The following is a 19,387-nucleotide window of genomic DNA, read 5'->3' on the forward strand; positions in this document are numbered from 1 at the left end:
TAGCGGTTTGGAGAAACTGCCCGTGGTGATCCGAAAGGATCGGCATCCTCCTGGCTGAGGATTTAACATTCAGGAGAGAGGTTTTGGGGGTGTGCAGCTGGTGCAGCTGGGACGTGCAGACCAGAGGTGGAAGGTAAACATGGATGTTTATTGAGTACCGTGTACAATCTTTGTGTTCTCGTACTTAAAGCTGCACTAATCCACACCATTTCAGATTAACAAAGGACTTTGTGTAATATGAAAGTGGTGAACCCACCTCCACAGAGCGTAGTAGCCTCTTTTAGCTCCTAGTTTTATTTTACATTCACTGTATGGTTGTGTGTCACTGCCTTTAATCCAGCAGGCAGCTGTTTCCAGTGAAAACGCTACGATAAACCCACTTTACACCACCTGTCCAACACCTAACAGCAGACCGACATCTCCCTCAGGTGGTGGAGACCAAACCGGAGTTAAAATAAGAGTGAATGTTGGACTTACATTTGTGCTGACATTGCTGTGTCTGCTGAATGTCAGTAAACCTTTGAAGCTGAGGCCAAAACGTGTTAATGCAACTTTAACTGAGGTCAAGTTTAGTTTTTCCATTTTGGAAGATTTTCTTTCTTCTACTCTATAATTCAATGATGCATGTAGTTGGCCACATGGAAGCAGAATGTCTCACGTCTACCACACTTTCTTTGTTACAGCTAGATTTCCACATCCAGCAGATGTGAAGGAACTTTATCGTCCAATTGGAGCTGTGCTTGTGTCCACCGGATGAACGTAAGGCCGACATTTCCTCTTCTCTAAGCTCTGGTTTGGGAGTAAAGAGGCTAAAAAGAGCTCCAGAGTTTGTGACGATTTTGCCATTTCAGCACTACAGGCTGCTCCTTGCACATCAGTCATTTGATTTAAGGTTCATATTATAAAAATGTATTGAATGTAATCAAAGCATCTGATCTCTGGGGAGCTGACTTAATAGCTAACCACTTTCTTTGCCTTTAACCTTTGACCTCGAGTTCATCCCAAATACGCCTCATGGTATTTTAGCACCATATGGGAGGAACAGACTCGTACAGAAATTAAACCCGCCTGCAGGCACTTCTGTGCTTCTGTTATTTGTAATTTGCATAAATTATCCCTCTTCCTTAAAATCCTGTTTAGACTGGGGCATGGTGTCCTCGCCACAAGAAGTATTTTTACATCACGTTTTGTTGCTCGGCATCTGTCTCTCGCTCTGAGTGCCTCCGCACCAAGTGTTTGTCAGAGATGAATCAATAAGAGATGTCAATAAGCCGTATGCAAATGAGATACAAGTGGGCGTCGTGAGCATGAGAAAGAGGCGACAGTCTTGAGTTTGTTGGAAGTCAGCAGCGCGACCACAGTGCCAGGCTTATTAATCTCTTGCGCTTCGATGGCGCAGTGTGGTACCTCGTCTCCACACTGCCTGCTGTCCCCCCCCCCCCCCCCCCTTCCCCTGAAATTACAGTCGGTAATCTGTTTGGCACTTAGACGAGTCACAGAGGAGGAAGAAACACAACAGGAGACGGGTTCAGAGAGAAATAAACATTTTAATTAGGCGTTTGGCACTGATAAATCTAGATTTCACACGCACACAAACAAGGGAACATTTCTCGCAATTAAATAAGAGATTTGTATGTCGATGTAAGATTTGTTTTAAGATATACATTAAGTTAAATAATCTGAAATGTGGTGTTTGAATGCACACACACACACGCCCTAATTCATAACTCTGACACTTTGAAATATATAGAACAAGCCAACTTGGACAGTGAAGTAAGGCTCAAGTGCCACATGAAATAAGACTGGTCATCACAGAGACACGTGGACATCACGCTCTTGACCAAGAATAAATACAAGTGTTAAGATATTCAGGAAGTATGGAAAGTTGTCCGTCTCGCCCCCCCCCCCCCCCCACTGTGTGGCGTCCGTCAAACTTTAAAGTCGCGTTGTCCTGTGGAGAGGTAGGTATCGCCCGTCTTTGAACTGACACACACACACACACACACGTGTGTTTGTCCTTTTATCGAATGGGTCAAAATTCACAAGTGTGATTTTAAAAAAGTAAGAACAGTCACTCAAATGGGATAAAGGGACGTGGGTGGCAGGGTGTTGAAACCTTGTCACAGCTGGATCCAGCTGCTTTGTGCCGCGTCTGAAAAATAAATAGTCTTTGGGTGTTTGATTTCACCTCCACAGTTCAGTTCATGTGGCGTTGGAACACCAGGATTGGTGGTTTCTGACACCCCTTCATCGAGTGACCTCACCGTGTTTCAGGGCTGCCGTGTCTCGTTTCTCTCCGTGACGTTGCTTTGTTCCTAGTCGTGGGTTTAGTACAGATGCCGTCGTCCTCCTGCCTTCTCTCTCCTCTTCCCTTTCAACTGAAGCCAAATGTCTGGTGGCTAAAATTCTGTTTCCTGTCCTTATTTCCTGTGTTCATCCAGGCAGCTGCCATGCGTTTCCCCTGCCTCTTTCTCCGTCTTCAGGAGAGAACGATAACTCAATTTGCGATTCCCTTTTTCTGGATAACATGTTTTAGGAACAGAAAAAAAACTGGGCAAAGTTAAAATGTCACAACTCTGTCCACTTGCTCCATCTCGCCCATTTTCCTCAGAAGTCAAATCAGGCCTCAGCTTTTCATATTCCCATCAAAACGTCCTCGGAGCTCGCCAGGGTTTGCATTATTTTTTGTGAACTTGAGTGTGAAGCGTAACAGACGCAGCAGGGAGTGCTGCCGGCAAACTGCAAGGTCACTGACAAAGAAGGGAACATACACAGCAAGTTGAAAAGAAAGCCAAAGAGACTGCCGTTCAAATGTTTCAGGGAAGCCCTCACAGGTCACCTTCCCTGCTCGCTGTGCTCTGGGCCACGAGTTCCACTTTGAAAAACTTAGAGAAATTCTTGTGAAAAGGATGCCGTTGTCTTCTTGTTTCCAGCATTCTGCCATGAGGAAAGGGACGCGGTTCAACCAGACTACAAGTTAGGGGTGAGTACTTGATCCTCCTCAGCCTCCACATCTGCATCGACTCATATGTTGGTCTCTTTGTGTTCTGCTCTGAAGGAGTTCCTGATCGCCAGGAGACCGGAGGCCAGAAGATGGCCGCTGACTTTGCTGTGCCACTCTTGGGACCGGCCCCTGGAAGATAAAAACCAACGAGATCTTTCAGCAAAGAAAAGGTCAGTGATAAACAAGCGCTCAGCTCGACTGGTGTCAATGACACGAGAAGCTTCTTCTTCTCTATTTTATTTGTGTAGATGCTCATGGAAGATTAAACTTACAAAAAGGTAGTCGATATTGAATATTTAATGAAGGTTTGTTGAGGACAATGTTTTCCATACGGTAATTGTAGAATCATGTATCTTGTAAAGACACTAATAAAGTATTTATTTATCTAAATAACGCAACAGGAAATGTACTGTTGTCTCACCTTAGAAGTTAACAAACACTTCACATTAATGTCACAGCGAGGTTGCCCAGAACAGCCCGGCTGTTTGAGACTTTCAGCTCGAGCTCTGTGATGAGAGGAAAGTTGAAGGCGAGAGGAAGTGACAGACAAAAAGAGCGAAGGCATTCATCCCTCTGGGTGTTTCCACTTCTTTGTTACACGATCACTCTTGCATAACGGGAGCGTCGGCGGGCCGACGGTACGCTGGTTGTTTTGTAAATGATCTTGGAATCAAAGCTCATTTCACCTCTGCGCTGCGCTGCAGAACACTTTCAGCTCGTGGAGATTTCCCCGTCAATCCACCACCTCTGTTCTTTATTCAGCACATACTCGTCGGGAAAATTACAAATTGACACAAGTCTGGATGCGTGCTGACGTGATCCTTTCAGTTCGACTGAAAGCCTGCAGAGATAATCACGCAGCTATAGATCAGATCTGTCTTTACTTTAGTCTGTTTCTCAGTAAAACGATGGACGGAAAGTTATTCAATCAGATTTATGACTGACCTTGAGGATTTATGATCAGTAAATCAAAGTTATGGCTGCGATTCTGACTTACTGAGTAAAAAAAAAAAAAAAAAAGTGATGATGCAGATTTTTGGGAGGTGTGAACCTCCACCCCCCTCTGGCTCCCTGTGCTCTCAGCTATATTGAAACTGTCTGTGTTCATAACTGAATTGACCAAATCTGTGATTGCCTTCTCTTGCAGCATGTTAGAAAAAAAGAAACAGCAGCAGCAACTATAGCGCAGTTTAATGACGGAGATGCTACGAGCGAGACGCCACCACTCGTTTCGAGTTGCACAGAGCTCCATTTCATTTAATCAACTGAGACAAATGGAGCCGCAGGGCTCCGCCGGGAGCCAAATTGATCATGTAAGCAGCGGAAAACCTGCAGCAACTTAGTATCAAAGGGCATGAATCATGAGAAGGAGGGCTGTTCGTCGTCCTCATCATGTGCTCACCTACAGGGAGGTGGTGATTGTGCTGCAGATAGATGTTGGCCGAGGTCAAAAACACAGAACGGGCTCAATTGAGACGGATGAGATCAACTAAGTTTTGACGTTGTACTTCTGACTCGACTTTATTACATAAAGTGCACTAATTATTGTGAAGCATTTTCAGATTGGGCCTCACGTTTTCATGCAAATGTTATTTATTATAAATTAAAAACACGGTGAATGGTTTAAAGGGTAATTTCAACCAACTCAGAAAGACAGCAAGGGTTAGTGAGAACACAGCCCCTCTTTTGTGTTTCGGTATTACCTGTCCACTGTCTATGAAAGTGAAACTATCTCATAACTGTCTCTATCCAGCAGGTATCCTTCACACAGACAGCGACTGCATCCTTACCTGGTGTCTGTGCGACAGAGGTGCGTCAGTCGGGTCTTCCTGGCTCCGGTGGGCTCCAGCAGGTAGAGGCAGGAGTGGACGTGGGCCCTAACCCCCTCCGACAGCACCTCGGGGTGCTCCGTGGACACAGAGGACAGGTATAGAGGGCCGGAGGAAGGGATCGCCTGCCAGGTCCTGAGAGAGTGTAGGTGAGAAGAGATAATCATTGGTGGAGAATCCAAATGTGATGGCTGCCAATATTCTGATTCCAACTACACAGTATTTTAGCTTTCCACTGTAGGCAAATTGTGTTAAATGGCGATAAAATAAAAAGCCCTGCAAGCAGTTGATTGATGTCAAAACCAGCACTGACACATGAAATAACTGTCATCTGCTCTATTTTGTCAATCATGAGTTCCTTTCTGCGGATATCACTTCAAAACTGTGATTTGTTGGCCGTTAAATGACTAGCCTCATTACCTGAGCAGGAGATGCTCCTGTGGGAGCCGGGAGCTCAGGGCGTGGCCTTGGCCCTCGAGGAGGTAGCGGTAGACTTCGGAATCCTTGGACACGGTCTGGATGACGGCCGCCTGGCGCAGGCTTCCCTCCCACAGCTCCTGCTCCCTCAGCAGCCGATGGAGCAGCTCCTTCTCGGGGACTTCCACCTCCACGGAGCCGCGCCACATCCACAGCAGGCAGCCGTCGTCCATCTGCAGACAGAAAATGATACCATGCTATGCCAAAATCTGTGTATGATATACATACCATACTATGATTTTTGTCATGACCTTTTTTCACATATCTGTATGATATGATATGAATAAATGCTATATTATCTTTCTTCCGTGTAAGTTCCCCATCCCCTGATGTCCTTAGTATACATAATGGAACTAAGACATTTACCTTCTTGAAGGCCAGATCCACATGTTCTGGAGCCTGATGGCTCTCCCAGCCTCTGCTCTTCTCCCTGGCCTCCTTCAGGAGGTGCTTGGTGCTCAGCTGCAGCTTGCTCCTTCTCTTCTCCAGCTCCTCCTCACCTCCACTGTGACTGGGGGACAACGGGCCTCCTCCTCCCTCAGAGAGGGAGTCCTCACTGGAGCCTGCAGCACCAGAACGCTGACCAGGCCAAAACTCTGGAAGCTGCAAAGAGCATTTTTTAAAAATCTGTTATCATTACTTTAATTTTGTCTCGTACGCTTCTAAAGTGTTTTCTTTGCAGGAATCCTGAATTTCATTTGAATACCTTTTAAGAACACATTGTCACTTCAAGTTCTATGCTTTAACATCAGCAACACACTTTAATATACTTTACTACACATCGATTTAAAGATAGCAAAACTAAACAGTCGTAGTTTGTGATAACTCTTTGGACCAAAGCATCTTAATTTCGATAGACTAGGTGGGAACAAAGAACAACAGTGAGTAACTAAACCAATGAACATAGTATGACTTTGTTCAACATAGTACACAATTACTTTTTAATGAATCATTTTGACATATTACATTATGACTTTTTACGACATACTCTAGTATGACATACTGTACTTTGCCATAGCCGAGTATGCAATAAAATATATAAAAATATAGTATTTAATTGTATATGTCATACAATATTTCATACTATAATATGCCATGGACAACCAGTGGAGCAGCTTTTGTACCTGGAAGAGTCTGTGAGCCTCGGTGATCATGTTGGCCAGTCCCTGGGTGGCAGCCAGATTCTCACTCAGGTCCCGCTGATCTGGGCGTCCCAGGCTGTACTTCCTGTGACTCGACCTTCGGCAACAACAGGAACAAGGTCGCGGTCACTTTCACGTTTAGATAAAGGCAGCGAGCATACTGAACTCAATCTCTGCTGAAGTAGAGACAAAAGAGGTTTTGGTGAGATTACAATGAGCCTGATTTGGATTTGGGCACAACAGGGTGATAGACGGGTGCCATTGTGCTTCTTTTATTTCTTTACAGTTTTGGAAACACTGACAGGAAATGGGAAGAGGGTGTGACACATATGACATGCTGCCATCACAGCAGTCTGCCAGTCAGCTGAAGCAGTTCTTTACAGGCAGCAGACAGGAATCGGCAGCACTGCGTCAGGATTACTGCAACTGACAGATTCAGGTTATTTTGGAAAGCTTACAAAAGAAGTTGTTTTCCTTGATTTTTATTTGATAGGTAAGTTTTATCATTTGTTTTTTAGTTTCTGATGCCTGATGACAATTTGTCACACCAAACGGCACAGATTCTCTTCAGCGCTGCAAAATGGGGAAATTAGACACCAACACTTGCACCAAACCGAGTTGGTCGGACGACAAGTTCGACCATTAAAAAGTACATATCTCTGTAGGAGTGATGAGTTCTGTCAAGCAGAAAGATGAAGGAAAAGACTCAGAGATGAGATTCAATAGATCTGTGGGAGAACAGCTGGGAGCAGCAGTTACTGTTCCCACCACAAAGTGTGACATGCTTTCTGACAGGTTGGGACTTTGGCTTCCAGGAGACGGGAGGCACAAAGTGCCGATTGTGTTGTTTTGCCTTTTCCATCTAGTGTCCCCTCATCCTGAAAGGGAGACAAAGCCAAAGTGGAAAAAGGGAGAGGTGGAGATGAATGGAAGGGAGGAAGAGGAGTCACGGAAAGCAGAGTGATTACAGGAATGAGAAGAGGAAACGATGTGGAGGAGGAGATACGAGGGTAATATCGGGGAAGGAAGAGGAGCAGAATGAAAGAGACAATATCAGGGTGGATGGAGAAAAGAAGGATGACAGGAAAAAGGAGAAGATGAGGGAGTAAGGAAACGAGATGGAATGGACAAAATGTGTAGCGCGGCATCAAAGAAGAGTAAGTACGAATAAGGAGGACAGGTTGAACCAAACATTAATGTAACTAACAACTATTGTGTGTGTATCAATGCCTGATTCATCTTCTTCCTCTGCCATCGAGCTCCACTGTTGTCCAAAAACTATTAAAAACACATCAATGCGTAACACTGTTGCACTGGGTGACATGTTTCTTCATTGCCGTGAACACACACACACACACACAGAGTAGTTTATTTAGACTCACTCCGACATACAACGTCCCAAATATTACCTGGAGCACCAAATGTGGATTAATCCGCAGCTAAAAAAAAAAAGTCCCCAACAAATGCAACTTCCTCCAGTTTGTTTTTATAGAAACTACAGGGATCAGCTGTTTAAAGAAACGACTGAGCCTGAAATTAAACTATATATCGGTAAGCTGTTTTTAAAGTTTTACATCTTCAGTAGAAACCAATGGGCTTGGAGCTGACAGCCACAGACAGGAAGTCAGGGAGTATTGGGAAACAGACCAACACATTGTTGGGTTTGGTGGTGTTCTTGCAACTTGTTGACAAAGCAATCATGTAATCATTTAAAAACCTGCAGTTATCCGAGTGCCTCCGGTTGAACTGACGGAGGGAGTTTATAAAGATGGAGTTTAAACAAGGGGACTAAAAAATACATGTAGAATAACATAAGCCTAATCCTTGTGTTCAAATGTTTACTTCTGATAACAATGATTCATTCATGCATACATACAATGAGCACATTTCTGCAGTACAAACTCTGAGCTCGGATGACTGATCTGCGGACACTGATGAATCATCAACTGCATAGCCGTTATCATTCTGAACAGTCTCATTATCTCTCTCTCTCTCTCTCTCTTTCACTCTCCCATTACTAACTCCCTGCCCAGCCGGATTCTCTGCTAAAAACCAGATAGAAAAATATCTCTCATATCTGGGAGTGAAGTTGAAGCACGACGGAAATTGTCGGAGGTGATGAAATGGGCTCTCTGTGTAAACTGTGCCGACAGCTTTTCTTTACAGAGACAAAGTGAGAGTGTGTGACAGCTGGATCTGATCCAGAGGTGATGTCATCTGTGAGAGCCGAGAACCTCGGAAACATGATGTCTACTGAAGCCACAAAGGGAGGAAGAAAAACATGTTTCTATGGCATCTAGATGGCAACCTGCCGCGCGTAACAGCGAACACGCACGTTCAGACACAGACGCACGCATTAACCAGAAGCTGAAGCTAAATGAGAGGCTGAGATTTAACAGGGAACCAAGATAAAGTCACAGCCTGAAGCAAAAACTAAGTGTACTAAAGTTGTAACAAAATGATTCAATCATATCCTGTGCAATCATGTTTTGGACTCTCAGCAATTTACTTGGTAAGTAAAATATTATAACGGATAGGAATGATGGATACCAGAACTTTAACAACTAAAATATGAATTAAACCCTTGGTTTTTGCTGAAATATCATATTAACAATTTGCAGTAAATGAGCTTACTCTCAGAGAGACATAACAGCAGAGGTGTGACTGCTGCAGAGACTTCTGTAACTGTGACAATGTGCTGCAGACTCCACACCCCCTCCATTCATTTCCATCTTTTTCTGATGTTGGGTGAAAATGTTCTACCTGACCTCAATTTTTAGAGAATTAAATAGCCAACGTTAAGTGTAAGTGAAAAGGTAACTGATGCAGGTAATTCGGTGTCCGTGGTCTCAGCTCACCTGGGTGCGTTGGCGTCTCTCTTCAGGGTGTTGAGGTGGAAAAGTGACGGCGCCAGGCAAACTGCAATGTTGGTTGGAGTCATTTGGTTCTCGTCCACGCAGGCCACCACGTCCCGCAGGAAGAACAGCAGCGTTCGCAGCGCCATCCTGTTCTCGTCGGGAAGAAGCAAGATGGCCGCCTGAGCTGCAACCAGCTGTTGATCCTTGGGAAAATCTGCAAGTAGAAAGCTAACCTGTTCATATTTTAATCATGCAGTTTACATGGTTTTGCTACTACAAATGTCAGCATGATTATCATACACACAATTAGCATTTGAACTCGCTAATGATAAGAGTAATGACTGCTCACATTGGTAGATGTGGAGGAAGGACTCGCAGAGTTTGCTGGTGAAGATGGGTTCAGGCAGGTCTCTGAAGTATTGCTTCACCATGTCGGCCACGTCGAAGGCAGACTGGCCGTCGTACGAAACGCCGTCTGGGTCAGACTCCACCAGCTCACGGAGGTACTGGATACGAGACTTCACGCCTGACTTGCGGAAAAGACCCACCTGAGAAAGAACACGATGCAAACGAGAACTTTTCATCAAAAGCAAAAAAAGATTTACATAAAGATTTTCCTCAGTGTTGAACTTTGCTAGGCCTGATTTTTTACCTCTCGTATTGTATGTTTTGAAATATCCCAAAAAGCACAATGCGATGAAACTATTTTTAAAATGGTCTTTGGGTCGATGCCACCGCCTCATAATGGTTTCATTGAATCTTACTCTCAAGTCCAACAGCGTCTCCTAGTGTTTCTAAAATCAACGCAGGCCGCTTGTGGTTTTTGGCTCCTTACCTGGTCCAAACACTCGGTCCTCAGGTAGACCAGAGCTCTGAGGATGCTGGGTGGAAGTGGCTCTCCTGTCTGCTGGACGCTGAGGAGCAAAGGAACCCCAAAAACCCGCCGGCCTTTCACCTCCATCACCTTAGTCTTCCTCGGCGGTTTAGGAACAGTCCTGCGGGTGAAAAAGATTACCATCAGACTCTGGAAGCCTTTCATTACAAGGAAGCAATCAAACAGCACGGACTAGTGCCGGGGGAAGAGTTATGTTATGTTGAAAATGTATCAAAAATAGTTTTGCAAATATCCTGGGAATTTGTAAACTCAAGCAGTCAAGTGTAAAAAAACAATTCTCAACTTGGCTGCGCTTGGATGCGTTTCCTTTTGAAGGAAGAGCCAAAGAACATTCTTTGATTACATAAATCCCCATTGATCTCTCCAATGTGTGTGCCATTCAAATCAGCTCTGCAGGAACAACATGAGCAGAAAGAAACCATGGGCGCTGATCAAAAAGATTGGACTTGTACAAGGACTGTGTCAGGGTTTTTGAACTGATACCGCCACCTTTTAACCATTAATACCAACGACTGATTTATTCTTTTCTATTGGACACTAATGTTCTCCAGATGCAGGAAAACAAAAAACTTAACTGCCGGACAAAAAACCCCATAGATAGCTGCAATGAATGTTAGTTTCTAACTCGAAACACTGCAGTCCTGTAAAAGCCATATTTAAAAAAGGAGAGATCTGAAGACCTCCAACAATCATTAATGAAATCTCTTCTCTACTCGGTATGAAACCACATTACGGCCCAGAGTCACAAAGAGAAAACTCTAAATGCTTTCCAGCTCTTTTCATCCCACTGTTTTGTCTTCCACATCTAACAGCGGCTCTCTGAACAAACTGACAATTTTGAGGAAAGCGCCTCAGAGTATCAACCGTCCCAATCAGCAGTTAATTGCTGTATTCTAGCGCTCGCTTTTTGAATCAGTGATTAAATCATTGAAATGACAAGACTTAACGTAATTGTTGAAGCCTGGAGAGATTTCTCTTTTTTTTTTCCCGGAGAAGTTGGCGGTGCTGTAGTGACAGAGCGCTAAGCTTTTTACTCACTATGTGTCCGACTTTAAAACACAAGTTACTGTTGAGCTGCGTTGAGTTTTAGTCCTATGCGGTGTCCTTGCCCACATTTGTGGTAAACAGGTTTCTCTTAAGGCAATAGTTTGGGAAATAAGTTTATTTGCCTTCAGGCAAAGAGTTATTGAGGAGATTGATACAACTCGTTCGTCAGTGACCTTTCAATGTGTAACCAATGAGAAGACTGGCTGAAATTATTTGTATTTCACCACAACTAATGCCATCCCCAAACCATCCTAAAAAGTACCAGAACTCCCAACAAAGTAATACGACTCGCCCGAACTTACCATATTTTGTGGGGATGAATAGAAAAGGACGGTGTGTCTAAGATGTATTATTGTCACACATTCCAAAACCAGTTCCAGGTGAAGGAACATGAAGTTCACTTTGTGTAAGAACAAGTCATTTGCACTTCAGAGTGTGTGCTCATTTAAAACTCCTGCTTTGTTGAACAAAACGTTAACTTGATGTTTTTTCTCCCTTTTTTCCCCGTAGAGGTCAGGTTTGACGTGATTTCTCCTGCATTTTGCTCCCTTTTCATGTGATTTATTAAAGTTTAATCTCTGTAAAAAAAAGAAGCGCTTTGAAATGCTAAAACACAACACACCAGAACTACAGGAAGCCTCGCTGATTCTTTTCAACCCGCTACCAATGAGCGGCCCCCACCGAACACGCGTTTGATCCCGAAAATGAAAGACGAACATCTGTGAGGAGTAATTTCGGGATGTTTTTTTTTATCCAAAGGTCATTCAACATTATCTCACCGAACATAACAGCCCCTTTTCTCTTCTTAGAAATGAATAGGTCTCGATTTTGCATGAGGGCTTATTCCGAAAACATAGTGTAGGAGGCAAAACCTTCATTAAACCCATGTATGTCAATAAAAAGTGCAGTGAAAACATCCTACATTTTAAACAAGAAAAGGATTTGAGCTCAACAGTCTGCAAACGACTTATTAAAAGACAAAAGGCCTTGATTTATGTCCCAAATCTTGTTGTTACCTCCTTTATCCTACTGCTACTACTGTCCCTCAGGGCTTGTCGTACCCTCACTACCTCTTTAAGAACATAAACACAGAACGAAAGGATCCTACACTACCAGAACCTGCCGTATGTCCCGTAACTGTAGCTGCTGTTAAAAAAGCTCTATAACAAAGACGGACGCATTAAAAGCTCCGCCAATGGTGTGAAATGGTATACACTTCCTGTCTGCTGAAGTGGTCATTGCGTGTTCGCCTCTCCCCACATCCTTCCATCTCATTTGGAAGTGTTTGCATGATGTATTTATTTTACTTTGCTAACATTAGATATTTACTAAAGAGAGTGTGTTGCTGAGAGAGAGAAATATATTGAACAAAGTTCATTTTCTCCTGATTTGTCCGTCTGAAAATTGCCATTTCCATTTTAGTTTCAGAATGTTGGGGACGTGTGTGGCTTGTGAAAAATTGGTGCAACGTTTACTTTGAAAGAATCGGCCATAATCTGTGTTCACTGCGAGACTTCTACAGGTAAACCGACTCTCAGTGGGGCGTCTCCTTTGTGAACTGTCTCTTCTATTGTGGCTCTATGTCTCGTGCTAACTTTGTGCTCGCCACCTCTGTTGCAGGGACTCGCTCGAGACAACCTACACCTAAACAATGTTCTAACTTCATTCTGTGGCGGGACATAACAGTTCTTTTGGCGTTGACCTCGATCCCCTTCTGCACATCATGATTTATGAGAAAGAAATATAAAAACAGATTAAGTCAGGAAAACAAGAGAACTGAGAACCCAAAATAACCCACAATGCCTGAGCAGTTAACCAAACCAAAATGCTCCCCAGGAACACAGAGACAAGGTGAAGCACCCACGGTTCTTCCTGGGGTTTATTGCTCTTGAAGCAGTTTTGTTTTTTTTTACGCCGAGGCACGTTGCACCCGAGCCACAAATAATATATGAATTTTCTAAATAGGCTGCGTGAAATATTTACCCACCGCCCGCCCATCTGCCCTCGTTTCCACTGTTGTTTCCTTGAAGAAGTTTCTCCACGCAGGTGTGAATGACAAACAATATCCAGGAATACAGAGCTTTGTTTCTCTGTTCAAACCTCACAGGTTTTTTTTTTTTTCAAGCTACGACATCATCAAAACTCTCTGTCCTGACACGCTTCTTACCAGTTCCAGCCCTGCTTACTGGACGGGGAGTATTTGTCCATCAGAGCGGTGAGTTTGAGCAGGGAGAGTTTCTGCAGCAGGAGGAACTGGGACACGGACTGGCTCTCCACTCCCGGACTGGTGGGCAGGGAGGGCAGGTTCTGCTCGCTGGACCAGTGCAGCTGCTGGCTCACTCTGCTGGACACACAGCAGCGAGAACAGATAAATACACAAATAGACACAAACAAGCGCAAACACACACACGTAAATGCCAGTTTTTAACATATCACAATCAAGACAAATCTCCCAGAGTTGGCACACACATTCTTGAAGAATATATATAAAATGAATGTTTTGCACTTAGATCTTATCACAGAAAATATCAACTTGTTTAATTAAAATGTCTCTTTCTTAATTGTCTCATCAGTTCTAACGGCAGGGACTTTGTATTTGGTGAAAAAGACCAATCAGAAAAAAAACACTGGATATAACAACATGCAATGATTTATTTAGATACCCTAACACAACAGATCCCCATGCACAAAGGAGATTAAGGTGCTAGCAGCCAAATGAAGCTGTAACACTGTTTACACAACAGAAAACTAAATTGTTAAGTTTGTCTGGAGGGTGGCGGCAAAGGAAAATCTCAACATTACCTCAATCATCAGGGTTAATCATCTGTATGGTGGCCATTTCTGATCATTTCAGCTCTACACTGTCAGACTGTCAGTTGTAGTGTGCTTATAACAAGTTAGCATTAGCATACAAGAATGCTCATGTTAGTTTTTATAACTAAATTTAGCGTGCTGCCTTAACCGTGGCATCTTAACGTGCTTACAGATAGCATGTCAACACGTATTCTGACATTTAGCACGCAGCATATTACATGTCGGCATGCTAACATTTAACATTAACATGATCACAGATAGTCAACAGGGCTTATGTTTGTATATGCTCGTCTTGCTCTTTTCTCAGATCTGGTTCAACTTTAGGCAGGTGATTAGCAGTTAGCATGTAAACACACGTGTACACTTAAGTAGAAACGTTTACCTAGTGCTGGGGCTGCATGAACAGTTAGGGTATAAACAAAGTAATCAAGATCCATCCCCCGAGGACCATGAATATCTGAACTTCATTCATTGTAATGAATCCAATAGTTCAGTTTAACCAAAGTGCTGCACCAAGCGGCATTCCTGTACCTGCAAACCCTGATGCTAGTGTGCTTAAAAAACAGGTTTAGAGACAAAGCACATCTGTGTGCACAATCCGACTCACATAACTTGAACCTATATTAAAACTATCCAGTAAAACACACACAGAGAAGAAAGAGAGAGAGAAAAAGCAGTGTCCAGCAGAGGACTGTTTGAGGGGAAAGGGCAGAAAAAACAAAAAAGGGCACCAGCAGCATGCGGTGGGGCACCAGCACGCAGGAGGTTTTCTAGCAGGTAGCCTTCACGGCACTGCATCATTGCGTCTTTCAATTATAAGGCCACCATAGAGGGCACAGCGTCACATTTCCTCTACTGGGAGGGCGCCCGAGATGGCACTTTTGCTGCCTTTTTTCTTTCGACCAGTCCACTAGTGGCAGCGTCCATCAGCAAACACCGATGATGTGGCTGACTTCACAGTACAGGAGAGGCCTCATAGCTTTTTACTGCTCTATATCGGAGAACAAATATGTGACAAAAAGAGATATAAAAGCTGCCCTATAAAGAGGCGATCAAAACTATTCACCGTGTGGTTACTGCTTTTATCTTTAGCGCTTCATACTAACTCCATTTATACTTTGGTTGATGCCTGAGGGAATAAATCCCCATAACTGTCATCATCAGCGCCCTGCCGGACACAGAGGCTTCCATTTACAAATATCCACGGCAACTTAAAGTGTTGCTTGTGTTTCTTTGACCTGCATTTTGATGCTGATCAAAATTTGACAAACAAATGAGCTTTTAACTTAGGGAACGTCAATGTCACTTCTTTGTTCTTTGTGTTGACTGTCTTTTTAATGACCTTGACTTGTGATACAATTTGAGTTATTTTGTTTGTGAAATATGATATGCTCTATGAAGAAACCTTGATTTAATTGCAGCATTACACTCGGAGCTTTCTCACCTGCATCTGGGTTGTGGTGATCTGGTCTTTGGCTCCTCTCCATTCACAGGCACCTCCTCATGGCTCTTCACCTCCTCCGTCTCCTCTGGATGCTGCGCCTCCAGGTGGACGTGGCTGGGGGAAGACGGGCACGGGGAGGCTGCCGATGAGCCGTGACCAGTTGAGTCCTGGGAGGAAGACGAGGACAAGGAGGAAGAAAAGGAGGAGGAACCTCTTTGACAGTCGTCCTCGGATAGATTTTCAGACCACGTGGACACCAGTTGTTGGAGGTTGCTGATCCTCTCCAAAATGCAGTCCAGAGCAGAGAAAACATCTTCACCTGCCAACAGTCGACCCACCTGAGAGAGGAAAACCATTCGGAAAAGATCAAAGGAAAATTCCCCAAAGAAACATTTCTCACCAAAACTAATTGACAAGCCACTATACCTACTAGTTTAAATGAGTAACGTCACTATAATAAACTAGAAATATTACATTGTTCAATCACCACAGATAGTAGTTATATAGAACGCCCAAAAGGAAAGTGGTAAAAAACTTTTTCTTCAGTTGATTGATTCTGCAGATTTTAGGATTTTGTAAATGAAGGATTTCATTGCCATAAAGCAGTTTTGGAAATGTATCGCTCAATTTCTTCAGAAGTAAGAAATGCTTAATGATTTCTCTTTTCCCTCCATGGCTGCCATGTTTTTGTCAAAGAGGGTTCCAACTTTATTCCAAATTGCACCTCTTATACTTTGGGTGTAGTTATGTGTGAAGAAGGATGATTAATTCAGACCGATTATTGTATTGTTTTAATCTAAAATGGAATTTTTATAGGAGCACTCACAAAATGATTTCTGGCCTTATGGGAAAACTTAGCTTAGCAATATCAATGTCATTGATTGAAGACCTGCGTCTTTATAGACTTTCATTTTAGATTGTCTTTGCATGGGGCTTTATCCATCCTTTAGGCGAAAGGCAGGAAAGCCAATGAGTTATTTTATTCTCTCTGGAAAACCTTTACTAAAGGGAACACATAGTGGAACTTTACAGACATGTTACACAAAATAAACACAATGTATCACACATGTTGATCCCTAACAGTGACTCAATAATTACCTCAGCAGGTAAAAATCTTCTCGCTGATCTGTTCTGTAATTTTGGATCCACAAAGTCATAGCCAGGTGCAACAAAAGATATAGCTACAGTATATGTGGCCCTTGAACCCACTCGTCCACTGTAGTGGCAGTCAGGGGGTTCAGCACCATGGACAGAAGCCTTTCAACGGTGCGAGGTCACCTGTTCAGCACCTGGACAGCTCCACTCTGCTGTGCCACTCAATAGTTTGTTCCCTTATATGAATATCACACACACATGCTAGGATGACTCTCCTCATTATTCCCATCCACTTAGATGTTTTGCTTCACAACATGGAGAATGATTCTGTCTTTTGCGTGACTTTGTATTAATGACGCAATAAATCCTTGAAATGGGGATAGTGGCGCACACACTTTCGTACAGTCTCTCCTCTAGATATTTATGATGTTGTACTCGCATGAAAAGTGCTGGAATGTCGGATTGTTTGAAGCTGCTAAAATTATCGAATGCATTTCCCCCAAATTCTGCTGTTGGAAAGGAGGTTTCAAACACTGATAGACCATCTGAAAAATGCTTTGTTTGAAGCATACTAAGTAATGTAATACCCTGAACTAAATCTAAATCTATATATATATATATATATATATATATATATATATATGACAATAAATACATGTAACAGTGGAGTAACAGTCTTTGGACCCACCTCTGATTCTTCACCCATCCTTTCTGCATCGCTGCCACTTCCGCCACTGCCAACTTCACTTTCAGACAGCTGCTGGTCGTCAGGCACGTTGTCGTAGATACTCAGCCGATGATCCAGCACAGCGAGCGGACTGGGGACTCCTGGTACCTGGTCACCAGTGGCCAGTGATGACGTGCCATGCCGGCAACTGTGTCGCCCCCCGTAGCCGTGGAAACTCCCGGTCCTCCAGTTGACGGAGGTGTCGTCGATAATGGGGGAGAGGGGGGTGCGTTTGTGTGAGAGAGAGGTGGGGAAGGTCCCCGGTTTGTGCCCGTTGGGGACCTGGAAGATCAGACTCTCGGGGCTGCTGTTGTTGTTGTTGTTGATCTGGTTCCTGAAGTCCTGAGAGGGTGACCAGATGGATGAGGGAAGGACAGAATAAAGTATTCAGGGAATATAATATAGCATTTATTTAATATTATTCAAAATGTCCATTGATTAGCCAATGTTAGCATTTTAACAAGCTACATTTTTTGGACTGACCTCTGTTCCTGTGTGGTTCTGGTTGTTCCAGGTCGCTCCACCAACGACCCCGACACCGCTGTTGGAGCGTTTGCAGTTACTCCTGACCCGGGTGACCGGGCGGGGCGTACTGACGTTGCTGCTGCTTTCAGAGTGGCTGTTGCTGCTACTGCTGCTGCTGATGGTGTGAGGAGACGAGGGCGAGGAGGACACACGGCTGTCGGGTCGACCCTGCAAGCTGGAAACATTCAGGTAGGTAGAACTCTACAGTTAAAGCTGCTCTGGGAATGACCTGCAGTTACAATTCTGGCACAAACAAATATTCCATCCGCAAGAAAAATATCTTTCTCAGTCTTTTCTTTTCAGTACAATGTAATTTTCCAATAATGCATTGCTTTATTTATTTTTCTAACTTATTTTTCATATTCACTATTCACTACTATCATCAGTTTTGGGGATTTAGCTACAACTTGCGGATCTGGTTAAAAGGATTCTTTGATCATTCTGGAAATAGCTTTAAAACAGTAGATAATGTTGTGAAAAAATCTTCTGGGTTTTTAAAAGATTGCAATCCACAATCCTGACCTTGACGGGCAGTGCAGCCTCTCCATCCTCTCCTCCTGCTGGACCTGAACAGGACTACTGATAACGTGCCGGGCCCGACTCTCGCTGTTACAACCACCACTGTGAGCAGAAGGGAGGAGGCCAGTTGTTCCCCTCAGCCTCAGTTTCTCCATCTTCCTCAGCAGACTGGTGCCCTTCTTCCTGGGCGGTTTGTCTGGGAGGCAGCCTTCGGAATCCGGAGTCATGGTGGATGATCCTCCACCACATCCATCAGGGGAGGGGGGTCCACTAAATGAGGAGTCTACAAAATGCATCTTGTTGGTGGAGGAGCAGCGGGAGGAGCTCCTGCTGGTCTCCTGGTCGTCTGAGGGGGTTGTGATGGCGTCTCTGTGACCCTTGTGGTGTCCGTTGTGGCCCTCGCTCTCAGTGCTGCTGGAGCTGTGGATGGAGCAGATGTCATGTCGGTCGCCGACGTCACACAGAGAAGCATTCTGGGGTCCGGTGGCGTTTTCAGACAAGCAAAGGATGTCCATCGCGGAGTTGAGGCGACGCCATCGTCGGATCCGCCTGTCGTAGGTCCAGTTGGGGCTGATGGCACAGAAGTCTTCTTCGTCAAAGTCGTCTCCCTGGAAGAAGAAGGAGGGTTCAATTGCACAGACAAGAGCGCACAAAAATCTGGATATACCACAGAAATATTACCCACAAACAACATTACAGTTTAACACAATATGCACCGACACTAATATATGCGTGTAGGCACGACGATGTGCAAACAGAACACTCAGACAAACACAGAGGCCCGACATTTACACAAGCACAAACATTCAATAATTCAATAATTTATACAAGCATGAACATCATTTTACATTCATGCAAACATCACACATATTTCATTTAGAATGTAGTTTGATTGTTTTGAGAATATATTGTGGATTTAGCGACGCCGTGTGACTTAAAGGGACACATTTAAAAAATGAAGATAATCTTACTGTGTTCTACCAAAGTTAGAACACAGAATAATGAAGAATG

The 19,387-nt window shown here is 43.8% G+C and overlaps 1 protein-coding gene across 4 annotated transcripts in view; it reads right to left on the bottom strand.

Annotated features, from left to right (window-relative positions):
- Window positions 1-1,928: 1,928 nt before the first annotated feature.
- LOC116395235 (rho GTPase-activating protein 7) overlaps window positions 1,929-19,387 on the bottom strand; it is a 78,915-nt gene continuing 61,456 nt past the window's right edge. For 2 of the 4 annotated variants that reach the window (XM_031868952.1, XM_031868954.1), the window contains exons 5-17: window positions 18,380-18,984; window positions 17,816-18,032; window positions 17,294-17,674; window positions 15,511-15,848; window positions 13,420-13,593; window positions 10,146-10,305; window positions 9,660-9,858; window positions 9,311-9,524; window positions 6,435-6,549; window positions 5,677-5,913; window positions 5,254-5,483; window positions 4,795-4,968; window positions 1,929-3,133 (exon numbers count right to left, since the gene is read on the bottom strand). In XM_031868952.1, coding sequence (XP_031724812.1) covers window positions 3,025-3,133; window positions 4,795-4,968; window positions 5,254-5,483; window positions 5,677-5,913; window positions 6,435-6,549; window positions 9,311-9,524; window positions 9,660-9,858; window positions 10,146-10,305; window positions 13,420-13,593; window positions 15,511-15,848; window positions 17,294-17,674; window positions 17,816-18,032; window positions 18,380-18,984 — 3,153 coding nt within the window. In that variant the 3' untranslated portion in view covers window positions 1,929-3,024. Of the gene's footprint in view, window positions 3,134-4,794; window positions 4,969-5,253; window positions 5,484-5,676; window positions 5,914-6,434; window positions 6,550-9,310; window positions 9,525-9,659; window positions 9,859-10,145; window positions 10,306-13,419; window positions 13,597-15,510; window positions 15,849-17,293; window positions 17,675-17,815; window positions 18,033-18,379; window positions 18,985-19,387 lie in introns of all 4 variants that reach the window. The other 2 variants (XM_031868950.1, XM_031868953.1) reach the window with 1 other exon arrangement.

Source organism: Anarrhichthys ocellatus, unplaced genomic scaffold, assembly GCF_004355925.1.
Source record: "Anarrhichthys ocellatus isolate YVR2014 unplaced genomic scaffold, GSC_Weel_1.0 scaffold45, whole genome shotgun sequence".
Taxonomy (NCBI): domain Eukaryota; kingdom Metazoa; phylum Chordata; class Actinopteri; order Perciformes; family Anarhichadidae; genus Anarrhichthys; species Anarrhichthys ocellatus.